Genomic DNA, 20,633 nt, shown 5'->3' with positions numbered 1-20,633 from the left:
TGCCCTCCGAAGACGCGGGTACTTACCTGCTGGCAGACTGGAACAGGGGCACCCCCTTCTCCATTGAAGCCTATGTGTTTTGGGCACCACTTTGACCTCTGCACCTGACCGGCCCTGAGCTGCTAGTGTGGCAACTTTGGGGTTGCTCTGAACCCCCAACAGTGGGCTACCTTGGACCCAAACTTGAACCCCGTAGGTGGTTTACTTAACTGCAAAAACCATTACCTCCCCCAGGAACTGTTGAAAATTGCACTGTCTAGTTTTAAAATAGCTATGTCATTTGTGTTAAAACTGTGTATGCTATTTTGCTAATTCAAAGTTCCTAAGGGAAATACCTTTCATTTGAAGTATTACTTGTAAATCTTGAACCTGTGGTTCTTAAAATAAACTAAGAAAATATATTTTTCTGTACAAAAACCTATTGGCCTGGAATTCTCGGAGTGTGTTCCTCATTTATTGCCTGTGAGTGTACAACAAATACTTAACACTACTCCTTTGATAAGCCTACTGCTCGACCACACTACCACAAAATAGAGCATTAGAATTATCTCTTTTGCCACTATCTTACCTCTAAGGGGAACCCTTGGACTCTGTGCATACTATTCTTTACTTTGAAATAGTGCATACAGAGCCAACTTCCTACAGAGTTTGCTATATGGACGCGTATTCTCGATCCCAAACTGTTGCCTGGACCCAGTACAATGTGCCACACCGTAGGCGTACACCATAAATTGAGCCAACCTCCTACAAGCACCCCAACTAATAATCCACTTACCCTGGCAAAATGCAGAATTATCTGCATGGCGTAGAGCTTTAATGAAAAGCTTAAGGATCAAGTCAGTGTGTAGGGGTGATGCATACAGTCTGAATAAATTGGGGATCAGGGAAGAATTTAAAGAAGTACTAGAAGTGAAAGTGAAAAAGGGGAGGGGTTCAGCTCCTTAACATCCACTTATAAAAGAAGTCAACCATTCCAGAGATTTGGGCAAGTAGTGTAGAATGCAGTACAGCATCGAAGGTAGATAGTCAAAGGGATCTGGAACAGCAGCAGCATCCGTATTCTAAATCATCCAGAGCTTTCCTAGAATAGAAATCAATGCATTCTCCCTACCATGCAGAGGTGCAAGTGCAAATTTAAGTCCTGTTAGAGCAGTGTCGAGAATCCTGATATCGCTGAATATGGAAAGTTGTTGGGTGACTTTTCTGTTATCTTGACCAGGAAAGATGTTAGCAGGTTTTTAAAGTAAAGACATTACAGAAGTCGGTTTACTGTCCATACGCAATAAACCCTTAACTGAACATAGACAGCTCCTCTCTCTTATAGGATGACCCATTTATCTGTTAGTGTGCAAGAACCGAGGTGGACAGTGGTCTAATGGAGACACTGATTTAATGGAAACCAGCGTTGTAAGGAAATGCCTCCTTGGCATGGTTGCCCCCTGACTTTTTGCCTTTGCTGATGCTATGTTTACAATTGAAAGTGTGCTGAGGCCTGCTAACCAGGCCCCAGCACCAGTGTTCTTTCCCTAACCTGTACTTTTGTATCCACAATTGGCAGACCCTGGCATCCAGATAAGTCCCTTGTAACTGGTACTTCTAGTACCAAGGGCCCTGATGCCAAGGAAGGTCTCTAAGGGCTGAAGCATGTCTTATGCCACCCTGGAGACCTCTCACTCAGCACAGACACACTGCTTGCCAGCTTGTGTGTGCTAGTGAGGACAAAACGAGTAAGTCGACATGGCACTCCCCTCAGGGTGCCATGCCAGCCTCTCACTGCCTATGCAGTATAGGTAAGACACCCCTCTAGCAGGCCTTACAGCCCTAAGGCAGGGTGCACTATACCATAGGTGAGGGTACCAGTGCATGAGCATGGTACCCCTACAGTGTCTAAACAAAACCTTAGACATTGTAAGTGCAGGGTAGCCATAAGAGTATATGGTCTGGGAGTCTGTCAAACACGAACTCCACAGCACCATAATGGCTACACTGAAAACTGGGAAGTTTGGTATCAAACTTCTCAGCACAATAAATGCACACTGATGCCAGTGTACATTTTATGGTAAGATACACCACAGAGGGCACCTTAGAGGTGCCCCCTGAAACTTAACCGACTGTCTGTGTAGGCTGACTAGTTCCAGCAGCCTGCCACACCAGAGACATGTTGCTGGCCCCATGGGGAGAGTGCCTTTGTCACTCTGAGGCCAGTAACAAAGCCTGCACTGGGTGGAGATGCTAACACCTCCCCCAGGCAGGAGCTGTGACACCTGGCGGTGAGCCTCAAAGGCTCACCCCTTTGTCACAGCCCAGCAGGGCACTCCAGCTTAGTGGAGTTGCCCGCCGCCTCCGGCCACGGCCCCCACTTTTGGCGGCAAGGCTGGAGGGAACAAAGAAAGCAACAAGGAGGAGTCACTGGCCAGTCTGGACAGCCCCTAAGGTGTCCTGAGCTGAAGTGACTCTAACTTTTAGAAATCCTCCATCTTGCAGATGGAGGATTCCCCCAATAGGGTTAGGATTGTGACCCCCTCCCCTTGGGAGGAGGCACAAAGAGGGTGTACCCACCCTCAGGGCTAGTAGCCATTGGCTACTAACCCCCCAGACCTAAACACGCCCTTAAATTTAGTATTTAAGGGCTACCCTGAACCCTAGAAAATTAGATTCCTGCGACAACAACAAGAAGGACTGCCCAGCTGAAAACCCCTGCAGAGGAAGACCAGAAGACAACAACTGCCTTGGCTCCAGAAACTCACCGGCCTGTCTCCTGCCTTCCAAAGAACTCTGCTCCAGCGACGCCTTCCAAAGGGACCAGCGACCTCTGCATCCTCTGAGGACTGCCCTGCTTCGACGACGACAAGAAACTCCCGAGGACAGCGGACCTGCTCCAAAAAGACTGCAACTTTGTTTCAAGAAGCAGCTTTAAAGAACCCTGCAACTCCCCGCAAGAAGCGTGAGACTTGCAACACTGCACCCGGCGACCCCGACTCGGCTGGTGGAGAACCAACACCTCAGGGAGGACCCCCGGACTACTCTCCGACTGTGAGTACCAAAACCTGTCCCCCCTGAGCCCCCACAGCGCCGCCTGCAGAGGGAATCCCGAGGCTTCCCCTGACCGCGACTCTCTGAAACCTAAGTCCCGACGCCTGGAAAAGACCCTGCACCCGCAGCCCCCAGGACCTGAAGGACCGGACTTTCACTGGAGAAGTGACCCCCAGGAGTCCCTCTCCCTTGCCCAAGTGGAGGTTGCCCCGAGGAAGCCCCCCCTTGCCTGCCTGCAGCGCTGAAGAGATCCGTTGATCTCTCATAGACTAACATTGCAAACCCGACGCTTGTTTCTACACTGCACCCGGCCGCCCCCGCGCTGCTGAGGGTGAAATTTCTGTGTGGGCTTGTGTCCCCCCCGGTGCCCTACAAAACCCCCCTGGTCTGCCCTCCGAAGACGCGGGTACTTACCTGCAAGCAGACCGGAACCGGGGCACCCCCTTCTCTCCATTCTAGCCTATGCGTTTTGGGCACCACTTTGAACTCTGCACCTGACCGGCCCTGAGCTGCTGGTGTGGTAACTTTGGGGTTGCTCTGAACCCCCAACGGTGGGCTACCTTGGACCAAGAACTGAACCCTGTAAGTGTCTTACTTACCTGGTAAAACTAACAAAAACTTACCTCCCCCAGGAACTGTGAAAATTGCACTAAGTGTACACTTTTGAAATAGCTATTTGTGAATAACTTGAAAAGTATACATGCAATTGAAATGATTCAAAGTTCCTAATGTACTTACCTGCAATACCTTTCAAACAAGATATTACATGTTAAATTTGAACCTGTGGTTCTTAAAATAAACTAAGAAAATATATTTTTCTATAACAAAACCTATTGGCTGGATTTGTCTCTGAGTGTGTGTACCTCATTTATTGTCTATGTGTATGTACAACAAATGCTTAACACTACTCCTTGGATAAGCCTACTGCTCGACCACACTACCACAAAATAGAGCATTAGTATTATCTCTTTTTACCACTATTTTACCTCTAAGGGGAACCCTTGGACTCTGTGCATGCTATTCCTTACTTTGAAATAGCACATACAGAGCCAACTTCCTACAAGCGTCGATCTAGTTGATGTGTGTGATTTTAACAGAGACATGCTAAACGTAAATAACTCTAGGTATTTAGCAGCACAGTATATTTAGTCTGTTTTAGAACGCTTGATATCTAGCTTGTAACTTGTTTTACTCATTACGTAAAGCGGTTACCATGCCTTGCTATGAAAGTCTTTCAAGCTTAGTGTAAAAGTGTATTGTCTGCTCCATTAGTTTGCATTGTTGCCCATGACAGAAGAGGTAGTTTAGTTGCCTATTGTGGTTCTGCCATGAAGTAATTCCTTGATGTCGGAACCCTTTTCCACTTCAGGGGACTGCCTTGGTGTTTGTCGCCATAAAGAAATGTCCTCAAGCTGTAAGATGGAGAGCTCTCTATGGCTGAGCTGCTCTTGACTGGCTGCTGACATTTCTGGCTTTCTCTAGTCATGTTAGAGCTGAAAGACCAAACGGCTGTAGTCTAACTTTTCATAGTTGTGCAGCTAGTGCACACTGGTAAGCTAATCGTCAAGGAATCCAGGAGTCCTTTTACCAGTGGTTGTTAAACCCACATGCCCTCATGGAGCACTTTGTATCTTTGCACTCCCTTGGTATGCATGGTTGGATCTCTGTAGCAGTGCATACTGGTTGCTGTTTGTGATTAGTTATAGTATGTGCTTCTTGTGTAACATTCCTTTCGTTTGACTTCATGATGCATTTGACTACATTTACAGGTGTTTGCGTGCAGATTGTTTGGTGACTGCATGTGTCTGTGGAACCTGAAGGCCAGTTCAGGGCCATGGAGTGCTGGGTGGCTGCTTATGAGGTGACTGAGTGACCACTGTCTCTGTATATTCAGTTTTACGAAATATTTACGGTGTCATATTAATTTTGTCTTTTCCAGGCTGTTACGCTTGATCCTAATTTCCTGGACGCTTATATCAATCTGGGTAATGTGCTGAAGGAGGCACGGATCTTTGACAGGTATGATGAGGCAATGACTTGATAGAGCGGTTCTTGAATTTGCCTTCTTTTGTCCACTTTTATGTTGTTGTCTGGAGCGTGAGCTCCCAAGACAAGTAGTCTGTTATTATTTTATTTTTTTTAACCCTAGTGTGCAGCTGTCCTTGTCGAGGCTGTAAAATCTTTGCTGTCAAATTTGATGTGTCCGCTACATCTACCCCACTTCTCTTGGGTTGTCGGGGTTGGGGGGGGGGGAGGGGCAGGCAAACATTTGGCAGGGTTTGCTTTTTAAATTTACAGACCTGCAAGACTTGTGGCCCTGTACCGCTGGATGCCTTTTTTTGTGAACTAAATCTGCCATGAAGGAAATGCATGGTGGGGCGTTTCCCTAAGAGCCACGCTTGAGAGAATGCGAGAACTCTGGTATAGTTTAGGTTTGTAGAGCCGGGCGTGGTTTGAATAGATTGTGTCATTGTCTGTCTGAGACCATTGAGAGGCTGAGTTAATATCCATCCGGTGTCTTGTCATCAATAAAGCCATTGTTGCATTGACTATTGCTTTGAAAAAAAAAAAAAAAGAACTTTCACATGTGGATAAGAGTAAAGTTAAGAAAATCCGTACAGCCCTGATATGGGAATCTTAACCTTCTCTGGGAGTTCATTACTTAATTCCAAACTTTAAAAGATGACTGCACCAACTGGTATTGTTACCAGCCCTTTGGACTAAAGTCACTGCTCATCAGTTAGATCTCAACTAAATTTACCTGAACGAAAGGGGTTGAGGTAGTGTTGAATATTCCAACAGTTGTGTATTTAATATTGCCGTGCCACTTAGGTATGCTGAACCCTCAATTGAAATGTTATTCTTTGGTAGGTCATGGGACGTAAAACTCTTTATGGCGAGAGAATCTACTTCTACCCTCTATGAACACTTTTTGGGTAGTCCTACATAATGACAATGTGGCAGATAAATATTAAATACATTACTTTTGTCATTCACCATGTACACCTGGTGGACTGTATGTCACAGAGTAACCATTTTGCTCTTAAGATGAGCACGCGTGATCCATTTATTTTTGTATACTGAACAGCCTAAACATCAGTGGGTTCATAATGTTTGTAACACTAGGAAAAAAGTTAAGGGTGGTCACTTCGCAGGGGGTGTTTTTTTAGCCTAGCTCAGCACCAGAGATTAAAATTAACTTTATGGCATTTCAAAATTGGTTGTATGTCTGGACTTATTTAATGTCTGAAAGTTTACTCCACAGTGGAAACATTTCAGTGTTTACATTCGCAAAGCTTTGATAATCTGCATGGAAAATGTGTCTCCTATTAGATTTTCTGGGTTTCTCTCTCTAATCTTTAATGGACTGTCATAAAAAAAATCAATTGGTTATAGCTTTCTTATAATATTCTTGCTTTGCCTTCAGCTTTTGATGTGGATACAGTGCAGACCTATTTTCTTGAGCAGTTCTTTAGTGACTTGATAATATATTAATCTTTCGACTACTATACATAAGTATATGTTCGATGGCATCTGTCGCTGTAGATACGCATGTTTTGCATAGCTCGCCATCTGGTGTTGGGCCGGAGTGTTACAAGTTGTTTTTCTTCGAAGAAGTCTTTCGAGTCACGGGACCGAGTGACTCCTCCTTTTGTCTCCATTGCGCATGGGCGTCGACTCCATCTTCGATTGTTTTTTTTCCGCCATCGGGTTCGGACGTGTTCCTGTCGCTCCGAGTTTCGGAACGGAAAGATAGCTAATTTCGGAAGATTTTCGTCGGTATTGTTGCGTTCGGGATCGGCGTAGTTAGATTCAACACCGCGTCTAAGATCGAAGAGCTCCGGTGCCCTTCGGGGTAATTTTTTCGATCCCCCGTCGGGGCCTGGTCGGCCCGACCGCGTGCAGAAGAACGCCGATGGAACGGACCCCGTTCCGTTTCTGTCCCAAATGCCACAATAAATACCCCTATACAGACCAACACTTGGTCTGCAACCTGTGCCTGTCACCTGAGCACAGTGAAGACACCTGCGAGGCCTGTCGTGCGTTCCGGTCCTGAAAAACACTCCAAGACCGTCGAGCCAGAAGACTTCAGATGGCGTCCGCGCCGACAGCCCACCGGGAGTTCGAGGAACAAGAAGAGGAGGGAACCTTTTCGATCCAAGAATCGGACTCCGAAGGATTCGACGATACACAAAACCGTGAGTAAGACGTCGAAAACCACTCAGAAGATTTACAAGGCCCAGGGGACGCCACTGCCACCAGGCCATGGCTCGACCCATAAATTCGGTGACCGACCGTCGTCACCGAAAAAGGCCCAAACAGTGCCGAGATCGTCCGACTCCGGTCGAGACACCGGCACGCAGCCTTCTCGGGACTGAGAAAGTGCTGGAGACAAGCATCGACACCGAGATACCGGTGTAGACACGGCTCGACGCCGAGACAGCGGCACCGAAGAAGATCGACGCCGAGAGGTTTTGGCCCCGAAAAAGAAAAGTCACCTCGGAGCCGAAAAAAGATGCAGACAGGGTTTCGGTGCCAAAACAAACTGCAACCGACCCAGTTTCAGGCTCTTATACAGAAGAGCACTTGCTAACCTCCCAAATGCAAAAGCATAGGTTTGAGGAAGAGCTACACTCAACTGATGTAGACCATACGCAAAAGCGTATTTTCATACAGCAGGGGACAGGAAAAATAAGCACCCTTCCCCCTATTAGAAGAAAGAGAAGATTGGAGTTCCAAACTGAACAAACACCACAAACAAAAGTGGTGAAAAAAGTTACCCCACCACCCTCTCCTCCACCTGTGATTAACGTCTCACCAGCACAAACTCCATCACATTCCCCAGCTCACACCACCATGAGCCAGGGTGACCAAGATCAAGACGCATGGGACTTATACGACGCCCCAGTGTCAGATAACAGTCCAGAGGCATACCCTACGAAGCCATCTCCACCAGAGGACAGCACTGCGTATTCTCAAGTGGTGGCTAGAGCAGCACAATTTCACAATGTAAGCCTCCACTCAGAACAGGTCGAGGATGACTTTTTATTCAACACACTCTCCTCCACCCACAGCTCCTACCAAAGCCTGCCTATGCTCCCTGGTATGCTCCGGCACGCAAAAGAAATCTTTAAGGAGCCGGTCAAAAGTAGGGCAATCACACCAAGAGTGGAAAAAAAAGTATAAGGCGCCTCCTACAGACCCGGCTTTCATCACTACACAGCTGCCACCAGACTCTGTCGTCGTAGGAGCAGCTAGGAAAAGGGCCAACTCCCACACATCTGGAGATGCACCACCCCCAGATAAAGAAAGCCGCAAGTTCGATGCAGCTGGTAAGAGAGTCGCAGCACAAGCTGCAAACCAGTGGCGCATCGCTAACTCCCAGGCACTACTTGCGCGCTATGACAGAGCCCATTGGGATGAGATGCAACATCTCATTGACCATCTGCCCAAGGACCTACAAAATAGGGCAAAACAAGTGGTTGAGGAGGGACAGACCATTTCCAACAACCAAATCCGCTCCTCCATGGACGCTGCAGATACAGCTGCACGGACAATTAATACATCTGTAACTATCAGAAGGCATGCATGGCTCCGAACGTCTGGATTTAAACCAGAGATTCAGCAAGCAGTTCTCAATATGCCTTTTAACGAAAAAGAACTGTTCGGTCCAGAAGTGGACACAGCGATTGAGAAACTCAAAAAAGACACGGACACTGCTAAAGCCATGGGCGCACTCTACTCCCCGCAGAGCAGAGGGAATTACAGCACATTCCGTAAAACACCCTTTAGAGGGGGGTTTCGGGGTCAGAGCACACAAGCCAGCACCTCACAGGCAACACCGTCCAGTTACCAGGGACAGTACAGAGGAGGTTTTCGGGGACAATATAGAGGAGGGCAATTCCCTAAGAATAGAGGAAAATTTCAAAGCCCCAAAACCCCTACTACTAAGCAGTGACTCACATGTCACTCCCCCCCTCCACACAACACCAGTAGGGGGAAGAATAAGTCATTATTACAAAGCATGGGAGGAAATCACTACAGACACTTGGGTTCTAGCAATTATCCAACATGGTTATTGCATAGAATTTCTACAATTCCCTCCAAACATACCACCAAAAGCACAAAATTTGACAAAACATCATTCCAATCTCCTGGAGATAGAAGTGCAGGCACTATTGCAAAAGAATGCAATCGAATTAGTGCCAAACACACAAATAAACACAGGAGTTTACTCACTGTACTTTCTGATACCAAAGAAGGACAAAACGCTGAGACCAATCCTAGACCTCAGAATAGTGAACACATTCATCAAATCAGACCACTTTCACTTGGTCACACTACAAGAAGTATTACCATTGCTAAAACTACACGACTACATGACAACTTTAGACCTCAAGGACGCGTATTTCCATATACCAATACACCCATCGCACAGGAAATACCTAAGGTTTGTATTCAAAGGAATACATTACCAATTCAAGGTACTGCCTTTCGGATTAACAACCGCACCAAGAGTCTTTACCAAATGTCTAGCGGTAGTCGCTGCACACATCAGAAGGCAGCAAATATGTGTTCCCATATCTAGACGACTGGGTAATCAAGGCCCATTCGTTAATAGAGTGCTCAAATCACACAAAACAGATCATACAAACCCTCTTCAAACTAGGGTTCACCGTCAACTTCACGAAATCCAACATTCTGCCGTGCAAGGTACAACAATACCTAGGAGCCATAATAGACACAACAAAAGGAGTAGCCACTCCAAGTCCCCAAAGAATTCAAAATTTCAACACCATCATACAACGCATGTATCCAACACAAAAGATACAAGCAAAGATGATATTACAACTCCTAGGCATGATGTCTTCATGCATAGCCATTGTCCCAAACGCAAGACTGCACATGAGGCCCTTACAACAGTGCCTAGCATCACAGTGGTCTCAAGCACAGGGTCATCTTCTAGATCTGGTGTTAATAGACCGCCAAACTTACCTCTCGCTTCTGTGGTGGAACAACATAAATTTAAACAAAGGGCGGCCTTTCCAAGACCCAGTGCCACAATACGTAATAACAACAGATGCTTCCATGACAGGGTGGGGAGCACACCTCGATCAACACAGCATACAAGGACAATGGAACGTACATCAAACAAAACTGCATATAAATCACCTAGAACTTCTAGCAGTTTTTCAAGCACTAAAAGCTTTCCAACCAATAATAGTTCACAAATACATTCTCGTCAAGACGGACAACATGACAACAATGTATTATCTAAACAAGCAAGGGGGGACGCACTCCACGCTAGCACAAAAAATTTGGCGTTGGGCAATTCACAACCAAATTCGCCTAATAGCACAATTTATACCAGGGATCCAAAATCAACTCGCAGACAATCTCTCTCGAGATCACCAACAGGTCCACGAATGGGAAATTCACCCCCAAATTCTGAACACCAATTTCAAACTCTGGGGAACACCTCAAATAGACTTGTTTGCGACGAAGGAGAACGCAAAATGCCAAAACTTCGCATCCAGATACCCACACAAACCGTCCCAAGGCAATGCCCTATGGATGAACTGGTCAGGGATATTTGCTTACGCTTTTCCTCCTCTCCCTCTCCTTCCTTACCTGGTAAACAAACTCAGTCAAAACAAACTCAAACTCATATTAATAGCACCAACTTGGGCAAGGCAACCCTGGTACACAACGCTGCTAGACCTATCAGTAGTACCCTACATCAAATTGCCCAACAGGCCAGATCTGTTGACACAACACAACCAAAAGATCAGACACCCAGATCCAGCATCGCTGAATCTAGCAATCTGGCTCCTGAAATCCTAGAATTCGGGCACTTACAACTTACCCAAGAATGTATGGAAGTCATAAAGCAAGCCAGAAGGCCATCCACCAGGCACTGCTATGCAAGTAAATGGAAGAGGTTTGTTTGCTACTGCCATATTAATCAAATACAACCATTACACACAACTCCAGAACATGTAGTGGGTTACTTGCTTCACTTACAAAAATCTAACCTGGCTTTCTCTTCCATTAAAATACACCTTGCAGCAATATCTGCATACCTGCAGACTACCTATTCAACTTCCCTATATAAGATACCAGTCATTAAAGCATTCATGGAGGGCCTTAGGAGAATTATACCACCAAGAACACCACCTGTTCCTTCATGGAACCTAAATGTTGTCCTAACTAGACTTATGGGTCCACCTTTTGAACCCATGCACTCCTGCAAAATATAGTTCCTAACCTGGAAGGTTGCATTTCTCATCGCCATTACTTCCCTAAGAAGAGTAAGCGAGATTCAGGCGTTTACAATACAAGAACCTTTTATTCAACTACACAAGAATAAGGTCGTCCTAAGGACTAATCCTAAATTTTTGCCAAAGGTTATTTCACCGTTCCATCTAAATCAAACAGTGGAACTTCCAGTGTTCTTTCCACAGCCAGATACCGTAGCTGAGAGGGCACTACATACATTAGATGTCAAAAGAGCATTAATGTATTACATTGACAGAACAAAGAACATCAGAAAGACTAAACAACTATTTATTGCATTTCAAAAACCTCATGCAGGAAACCCAATATCAAAACAAGGTATAGCCAGATGGATAGTTAAATGCATCCAAATCTGCTACCTTAAAGCTAAACGACAGCTGCCCATTACACCAAGGGCACACTCAACCAGAAAGAAAGGTGCTACCATGGCCTTTCTAGGAAACATCCCAATGCAAGAAATATGTAAGGCAGCCACATGGTCTACGCCTCACACATTCACCAAGCACTACTGTGTAGACGTGTTATCCGCACAACAAGCCACAGTAGGTCAAGCCGTATTAAGAACATTATTTCAAACTACTTCCACTCCTACAGGCTGAGCCACCGCTTTTGGGGAGATAACTGCTTACTAGTCTATGCAAAACATGCGTATCTACAGCGACAGATGCCATCGAACTGAAAATGTCATTTACCCAGTGTACATCTGTTCGTGGCATCAGTCGCTGTAGATTCGCATGTGCCCACCCGCCTCCCCGGGAGCCTGTAGCAGTTTGGAAGTTACCTTCAACTATTTGTATATGTATCATCTCAACCTTAAATAGGTACATACTTAGTCACTCCATTGCATGGGCACTATTACTACAATTCAACTCCTACCTCACCCTCTGCGGGGAAAAACAATCGAAGATGGAGTCGACGCCCATGCGCAATGGAGACAAAAGGAGGAGTCACTCGGTCCCGTGACTCGAAAGACTTCTTCGAAGAAAAACAACTTGTAACACTCCGGCCCAACACCAGATGGCGAGCTATGCAAAACATGCGAATCTACAGCGACTGATGCCACGAACAGATGTACACTGGGTAAGTGACATTTTCATTCTTTGATCTCTTCTCCTATATGAACTGAACATGTAGTTACTTTTCTTATTCCGTGTTCTATCGGGCTAATAATGGTTTTGTGCTGTGCTTCACAGAGCAGTGGCAGCCTATCTCCGTGCACTGAGCTTGAGTCCCAATCATGCTGTGGTGCATGGTAACCTGGCGTGCGTGTACTATGAACAAGGACTCATCGATTTGGCTATCGACACCTATAGACGGGCAATCGAGCTGCAGCCTCACTTCCCTGATGCGTACTGCAACCTGGCCAATGCTCTCAAGGAGAAAGGAAGTGTATGTATCCATGGATTAAGTTGCAGGGGATGCTGCGTCTGGGATTTCAGATTGTTAAAGAAAACTGTTACAATTAATGCAGTTTGGGGTCTGGTTTGCTAGTACATCCTTTGTTTCAGTTTGGACAGAGATGGCCCTTGCTCTGTTGAAGTGGTATTTCTGATGTAAATGGGCCTCATACCAGTAACTTGTGATCTTGGGATGAGGTGTTTTTTAGGTGGAATGTTGTACATGTTTGTAGCCAGTAAATACAAACTGAGCTATCACATGTATGACCTGAAGGATTTGTGTTTTTCTTTATTCTACAGGTTACTGAAGCAGAAGAATGTTATAATACTGCTCTCCGTCTCTGCCCTACACATGCTGATTCGCTCAATAACTTGGCCAACATCAAAAGAGAGCAGGGGAATATTGAAGAGGCTGTACGTCTCTACCGGAAAGCACTAGAAGTAAGCAGTAGAGATGGTCAAATAAGCTTCCTGTTAATATGAGCTCTAGAACAGCAGAGCGAGTGAAGTAGAGCTACAAGTACATTGACAAAGTTTTTGTATGAGGGAGTTTGTGTGTAGTTAATCCTAGTCATTAATTCTTCTTCACCCTCCGATGGACTAGATTAAATGGTGTCCTCTAAGACTTTTACCACATCTGCTGAACAAGTATCCTCGAGATGCAGGTTTAGTAGCTGGAGGCCTCAGTACTGAGATTTGTGTAACGGAAGATGAGAATATCGGGCAGATGGATTGCTATTTATTTTTTATTTCAATTTCTATATGTAAATAGTTAACCTGCTTAGTGCATTGTAATGTGACCATCTGCTTTGAAAATTATCATGAACCACAATCTATTGATAATCAATAATGCTATAGTAAAACTCATTTTTTTCTTATAAATATTTTTGGGACGGTTTTGTGGAAAACACTTAATTTCTGTCTCTGTTCCCCTTGCTGAGAGACTGTCACGGCTCTAGAAATAGCGAAGATGCTTGGTTCATCCTCTTAGGGGAAACTTAGGGTAAAGGGAGTGGACTGAATACATGCATACCACTAAATTTACAGTTTGTGATCCGGGGCAGGAAGAGGTGCTGGTGTTTTAAAGGTGATCAATATTAGCGCTGGAGAAAGGAAATTACCATTATCTAAAGCACACAGGCTATAAATAGACCTCACACTTTGCGAAAACATCCATGAATCCCACATGTACATGACCAAAATCCTACACCCATGCCCCTTCCGTCATAAAGTTGAGGCACTCCAGGTTATGGGAATTTAACTGAATTTTAATTGAGAGAGCTGGTAGTCAGTCTCCCCAAAGTGATAGAGTTGAATAAAATGTAGCTCTGCCCTAGAGCTCTACTGCCACCACCGATGCACGTAGCAAAGCCTGAGCTGAGAGAGTGGTGGCCACTTGCACTCAGAACTGGTTGTACTCATTGGATATTACCAAACATGCAGCGCCTCCAGTGACCCCTCGTGATATTACACACTGGACTGCCAAGAAAAAAATACATTTGTCAGTATTTCTGAAGCCATGCAGCGACCCTTTTGTGTGCCATTTAATTGTGTCCTTTACTGCATCATGCTACAACTCAGGTTGTAAACCACCACTATCCTGTAGATGAAGCTTTGGCTTATCGCTTAGGCTTAGGCACTTTAGTTTCAATACCTAAGGATAGTGAAGTGCCTAAAGGAGAATTATACAATTGGAGTTGCAAAGTTTTCATAGTTTGCTTTGGATGAATGTATTCTCCTCCAGGGAGGCCTTTTTGACTTGACACTCGTGCATTCATTGTCTGTGTTGCAATCCGTCACCTGTGATATTGAATCTTTATTGGGAGGTCAGGGAGGTGTCTTTGAGCTTCTCTTTAGAGGTCTCTTCTATGTTCCTGTTTCTGTGCAGAGGCTTTCACAGAGATTTGGCTGTTATTTTCAAGATTGCTTCAGGAAGATTTTAAGAACTGTATGTTTGTTTGTAGGCTGCTGTAGCTCACATCTCTGAAAAAACATGGAGATGTTTGCATTTGTGGTGCAATTTATTTGCCACCAGTTATTGTTGACCTTAAAATGACTCTTGAGATATTTCAGGTGTGTGAGAAGATAGGATGTTCTATGTGGCTGTGAAAAGGTCTAGCGGTACTACTGAGGAGGTGCATGAGTAAATAGGTGGGGATCATCCCCATTGTATTATGAAGGTGGCAGTGAGAACAGTCCGTGCTCCTAACTGAATTTAATGTATGTTTGCAGGTCTTCCCTGAGTTTGCAGCTGCTCATTCAAACTTGGCCAGTGTTCTTCAGCAGCAGGGGAAACTCCAAGAGGCATTGATGCACTACAAGGAAGCCATCAGGTAGGAATTAGATTTTGATGCCACAGCAATCAGTTACATTTTGTTGATGATAATGGTGCTAAACTGAGCCTTAATTTAGTGGAGACGTTCACTGGGTAGATAAATCTGGGAACAGTACAGACGTTTGCTTAAAATTTAAGGTCTTGTTCTTTAAAGGAGACCTTGTGTAGATCAGCTCCCATTACTTAGTGTTGGAGATTACTAGTGACTGCAGTTTGTTGCCAAGCTGTAGAGGGATTTCATTGGATATGCTTTCTTGTAATTGTTACAGAATCAGCCCCACTTTTGCTGATGCCTACTCCAATATGGGAAACACACTAAAGGAGATGCAAGATGTCCAAGGAGCTCTGCAGTGCTACACTCGTGCCATTCAAATCAACCCGGCTTTTGCAGATGCCCACAGTAACTTGGCCTCCATCCACAAGGTGAGTTGAGCTGTTGGTGCAGTTCCTAATTTTCCCTCTGAGAATGCATGAATGTTAATTTCCTTAATTCATTTGCTCGTATCTTGGTGAGAAGTGTATGATGATCATGGTGTGCTTAAGCCTCAATTTAGTTTAATAATTGAGGGCCTTATGAAGGAGCTCCTCACTTTGCGTGTCTCCCCCTTCAGCCCCCTCACCCCTCAACCCCCCCCCCCCCCCAAATCTGCCTCTTCTCTTGGCATGACCTAAACGACGCGTGCTCTGATCAGTTTTCCACTAGTGAGACTAAACTTTGTGCTCTTGCTTGGCTGTCCCTCTTTTTTAATGGAACTGTCTTAAACATAGGAGAAAAGCAAATTAAATTCAGTAAACTAGATAATGTGAAATGCAACTCCTGCTTAAGAAACTAGCAATACACATTTCGCAGCCATCATGGTGTAAAAGTTGATTCCAGGATCCAACTCCATCGTGTTTACGGTTTATTTTGCATGTCTCTGTTAAACAATCCTGCAATTAAAGCCAGTGGTCTTTACCGTAAGGTGGCAAAAGGTAGGTATGAGTGGAAGAGAGCAGAAATGTACCGACCAAGAAAGGAAATTACAGCATATTCAGCTGTGCATGTGTACCCTGTAGGAGGCTGACCTGGCTTATAGTGGGTACCTTATGGTGCTTACACCTTGTGCCAGGTCCAGTTATCCCTTTCTAGTAGAATAGAAGTGTTCTAGCAGCTTAGGCTGATAGAGGTAGCTATAGCTGAACTAGGAGACATGCAAAGCTCCCACCATACCACTTATATCATGTAGCACTACATGATAAGAATCACAATACTCAGTGTTACTAAAAATAAAGGTACTTTATTTTAGTGACAATATGCCAAAAGTATCTCAGTGGATATACTCCCTTAGGAGGTGAGTAATATATCCAAAATATACACACAAACCAAAAATCAGGTAAGTAAACAGTTAGGAAAGTAGTACAAAAACTGTAGAACACAATAGAATGCAATAGGGAGAAATAGGTCTGGTGCAACACAAACCATATACTCCAAAAGTGGAATGCGAACCACAAATGGACCCCAGGCCTAGTGTAGTTTGTAGAAGGTTGCTGGGAGTGTAAGAAAACACTAAGGGTGTCCAAGATACCCCACCCCAAGACCCTGAAATGTAAGAGTAAAGTTACCCTACTACCCCAGAAAGACAGTGTAAAGAAATGGCTCCCTGTTGCAGTTACCCCCCACTTTTTGCCGGATACTGATGATGACTTGACTGAGAAGTGTGCTGGGACCCTGCTAACCAGGCCCCAGCACCAGTCTTCTTTCACCTAAAATGTACCGTTGTCTCCACAATTGGCACAACCCTGGCACCCAGGTAAGTCCCTTGTAACTGGTACCCCTGATACCAAGGGCCCTGATGCCAGGGAAGGTCTTTAAGGGCTGCAGCATATCTTATGCCACCCTAGGGACCCCTCACTCAGCACAGACACACTGCTTGCCAGCTTGTGTGTGCTGGTGGGGAGAAAATGACTAAGTCGACATGGCACTCCCCTCAGGGTGCCATGCCAACATCACACTGCCTGTGGCATAGGTAAGTCACCCCTCTAGCAGGCCTTACAGCCCTAAGGCAGGGTGCACTATGCCCCTACAGTGTCTAAGCAAAACCTTAGACATTGTAAGTGCAGGGTAGCCATACGAGTATATGGTCTGGGAGTCTGTCAAAAACGAACTCCACAGCTCCATAATGGCTACACTGCATACTGGGAAGTTTGGTACCAAACTTCTCAGAATAATAAACCCACACTGATGCCAGTGTTGGATTTATTAAAAAATGCACACAGAGGGCATTTGTATTTTACCCAATTGTTCAGTGCAGGACTGACTGGTCTGTGCCAGCCTGCTGCTGAGAGACGAGTTTCTGACCCCATGTGGTGAGGGCCTTTGTGCTCGCTGAGGACAGATACAAAAGCCTGCTCTGGGGGGAGGTGCTTCACATCCCCCCCCTGCAGGAACTGTAACAGCTAGCAGTGAGCCTCAAAGGCTCAGGCTTTGTGTTACAATGCCCCAGGGCACTCCAGCTAGTGGAGATGCCCACCCCCTGGACACATCCCCCACTTTTGGCGACAAGTCCAGGAGAGATAATGAGAAAAACAAGGAGTCACTGGCCAGTCAGGACAGCCCCTAAGGTGGCCTGAGCTGAGGTAACTCTGACTTTTAGAAATCATCCATCTTGCAGATGGAGGATTCCCCCAATAGGATTAGGGATGTGCCCCCCCTCCCCTCAGGGAGGAGACACAAAGAGGGTGTAGCCACCCTCAAGGAGAGTAGCCACCCTCAAGGAGAGTAGCCATTGGCTACTGCCCTCCCAGACCTAAACACACCCCTAAATTCAGTATTTAGGGGCTCCCCAGAACCTAGGAAACTAGATTCCTGCAACCTAAGAAGAAGTCTGCTAAGCTGGAAAAACCCTGCAGAGAAGACTGAGACACCAACTGCTTTGGCCCCAGCTCTACCGGCCTGTCTCCCCACTTCTAAAGACACTGCTCCAGCGATGCTTTCCCCAGGGACCAGGCACCTCTGAATCCTCAGAGGACTGCCCTGCTCGAGACTGTGAGTAGCCAGAGTTGACCCCCCTGAGCTCCCACAGCGATGCCTGCAGAGGGAATCCCGAGGCTCCCCCTGACCGCGACTGCCTGCTTCAAAGACCCAACACCTGGTAAAGACACTACATCCGCAGCCCCCAGGACCTGAAGGATCCGACCTCCGGTGCAGGAGCGACCCCCAGGTGGCCCTCTCCCTTGCCCAGGTGGTGGCTACCCCGAGGAGCGCCCCCCCCCCAACCCCCTTGCCTGCCTGCATTGCTGAAGAGACCCCTTGGTCTCCCATTGAATCCTATTGCAAACCCGACGCTTGTTTGCACACTGCACCCAGCCGCCCCGTGCCGCTGAGGGTGTACTTTCTGTGTGGACTTGTCCCCCCCCAGTGCCCTACAAAACCCCCCCTGGTCTGCCCTCCGAAGACGCAGGTACTTACCTGCTGGCAGACTGGAACCGGGGCACCCCCTTCTCCATTGAAGCCTATGCGTTTTGGGCACCACTTTGACCTCTGCACCTGACTGGCCCTGAGCTGCTGGTGTGGTAACTTTGGGGTTGCCCTGAACCCCCAACGGTGGGCTAACTTGGACCCCAATTTGAACCATGTAGGTGGATTACTTACCTGCAAAAACTAACAAACACTTACCTCCCCCAGGAACTGTTGAAAATTGCACTGTCTAGTTTTAAAATAGCTATATTTCATTTGTGTGAAAACTGTATATGCTATTTTGCTAATTCAAAGTTCCTAAAGTACCTACCTGAAATACCTTTCATTTTAAGTATTACTTGTAAATCTTGAACCTGTGGTTCTTAAAATAAACTAAGAAAAGATATTTTTCTATACAAAAACCTATTGGCCTGGAATTGTCTTTGAGTGTGTGTTCCTCATTTATTGCTTGTGTGTGTACAACAAATGCTTAACACTACCCTCTGATAACCCTACTGCTCGACCACACTACCACCAAATAGAGCATTAGAATTATCTCTTTATGCCACTATCTTACCTCTAAGGGGAACCCTTGGACTCCATGCATACTATTCATTACTTTGAAATAGTGCATACACAGCCAACTTCCTACAGACAGTAAAGTCAAGATAGGGGATTCTGCAAGGACAACAACTGACGGCAAAGCACTGAAGACAGATTCTTCGATCTGAGGACCTGTAAAGGAAGGGGACCAAGTCCAAGAGTCACACAAGTGTCCGGGGGGGCAGGAGCCCACTAAACCCCGGATGAAGGTGCAAAAGGGCTGCCTCTGGGCGGAAGAAGCCGAAGATTCTGCAACAATGGAAGGTTCCAGGAACTTCTCCTTTGTTCAGAAGATGTCCCACGGCGTGCTGGAGGATGCAGAGTTGTTTACACACAGAGGGACCGCAAACGAGCCTTGCTAGCTGCAAAAGTCGCTGTTGAGGATTTTGGGTGCTGCCAGGGCCCAGGAAGGACCAGGAGGTCGCCCCTTGGAGGAGGAGACAGGGGGCGCACAGCAACACAGAGAGCCCATGCAGAAGCAGGCAGCATCCGCAGAAGTACCTGAAAAGGGAATTAAAAGATCTGAGGACAACAGTAGACTCTGTCACAAAAGAGGGTCCCACGATGTTGTTGTCCAACTCAGCGAGTTGGGCAATGCTGGACCTGGGCTAGGCTATGCACAAAGGAAGTCTTGCAAAAGTGCACAGAAGCCCGAGCAGCTGCAGTTCACGCAGTACACAAGATTACTGTGGGGTGGGAGGCAAACACATTTCCACCAAATTTGGACAGAAGGGCCACTGGACTGTGGGAGACACTTGGACCCAGCTCCTGTGTTAAAGGGACCACGCTCGTCAGGATGGAGAGGGGACCCAGAGGACCGGTGATGCAGAAGTTTGGTGTCTGCATTAGCAGGGGGAAGATTCCGTCGACCCACAGGAGATTTCTTCTTCGCTTCCAGTGCAGAGTGAAGGCAGACAGCCCTCAGAGCATGCACCACCAGGAAACAGTTAAGAAAGCCGGCAGGATGAAGTGCTACAATGTTGCTGGTAGTCTTCTTGCTACTTTGTTGCGGTTATGCAGGAGTCCTGGAGCAGTCAGTGGTCGATCCTTGGCAGAAGTTGAAGAGGTACTCTGGTGAGCTCGTGCATTAGTTATTTGGTGAGATACCCACGGGAGAGACCCTAAATAGCCCATAGAGGAGGATTGGCTACAGAGAAAGGTAAGCACCTATCAGGAAGGGTTTCTGACGTCACCTGCTGGCACTGGCCACTCAGAGCTGTCCATTGTGCTCTCACACCTCTGCATCCAAGATGGCAGAGGTCTGGGACACCCTGGAGGAGCTCTGGGCACCTCCCCTGGGAGGTGCTGGTCAGGGGAGTGGTCACTCCCCTTTCTTTTGTCCTGTTTTGTGCCAGAGCAGGGCTGGGGGATCCCTGAACTGGTGTAGACTGGTTTATGCAAGGAGGGCACAATCTGTGCCCTTCAAAGCATTTCCAGAAGCCAGGAGAGGCTACTCCTCCCAGGCCCTTCACACCTATTTCCAAAGGGCGAGGGTGTAACACCCTCTCTCAGAGGAAATCCTTTGTTCTGC

General features: G+C 46.4%; 1 protein-coding gene across 9 annotated transcripts in view; it reads left to right on the top strand.

Moving 5' to 3' along the window:
• The window catches only part of OGT (O-linked N-acetylglucosamine (GlcNAc) transferase), a 486,071-nt gene that overhangs the window by 77,182 nt on the left and 388,256 nt on the right, over positions 1-20,633 (top strand). For all 9 annotated transcript variants that reach the window (XR_011198862.1, XM_069209047.1, XM_069209086.1 and 6 more), the window contains exons 6-10: positions 4,973-5,052; positions 12,525-12,720; positions 13,029-13,169; positions 14,961-15,061; positions 15,333-15,486. Coding sequence is in view for 8 of the 9 variants with exons in the window: in XM_069209047.1 (XP_069065148.1) it covers positions 4,973-5,052; positions 12,525-12,720; positions 13,029-13,169; positions 14,961-15,061; positions 15,333-15,486 (672 nt within the window). In the remaining variant the exon portion in view is untranslated. The remainder of the gene's footprint in view (positions 1-4,972; positions 5,053-12,524; positions 12,721-13,028; positions 13,170-14,960; positions 15,062-15,332; positions 15,487-20,633) is intronic.

The sequence above is a fragment of the Pleurodeles waltl genome, chromosome 2_1 (genome assembly GCF_031143425.1).
Source record: "Pleurodeles waltl isolate 20211129_DDA chromosome 2_1, aPleWal1.hap1.20221129, whole genome shotgun sequence".
NCBI lineage: Eukaryota > Metazoa > Chordata > Amphibia > Caudata > Salamandridae > Pleurodeles > Pleurodeles waltl.
This window is presented reverse-complemented; position numbering and strand designations above follow the sequence as displayed.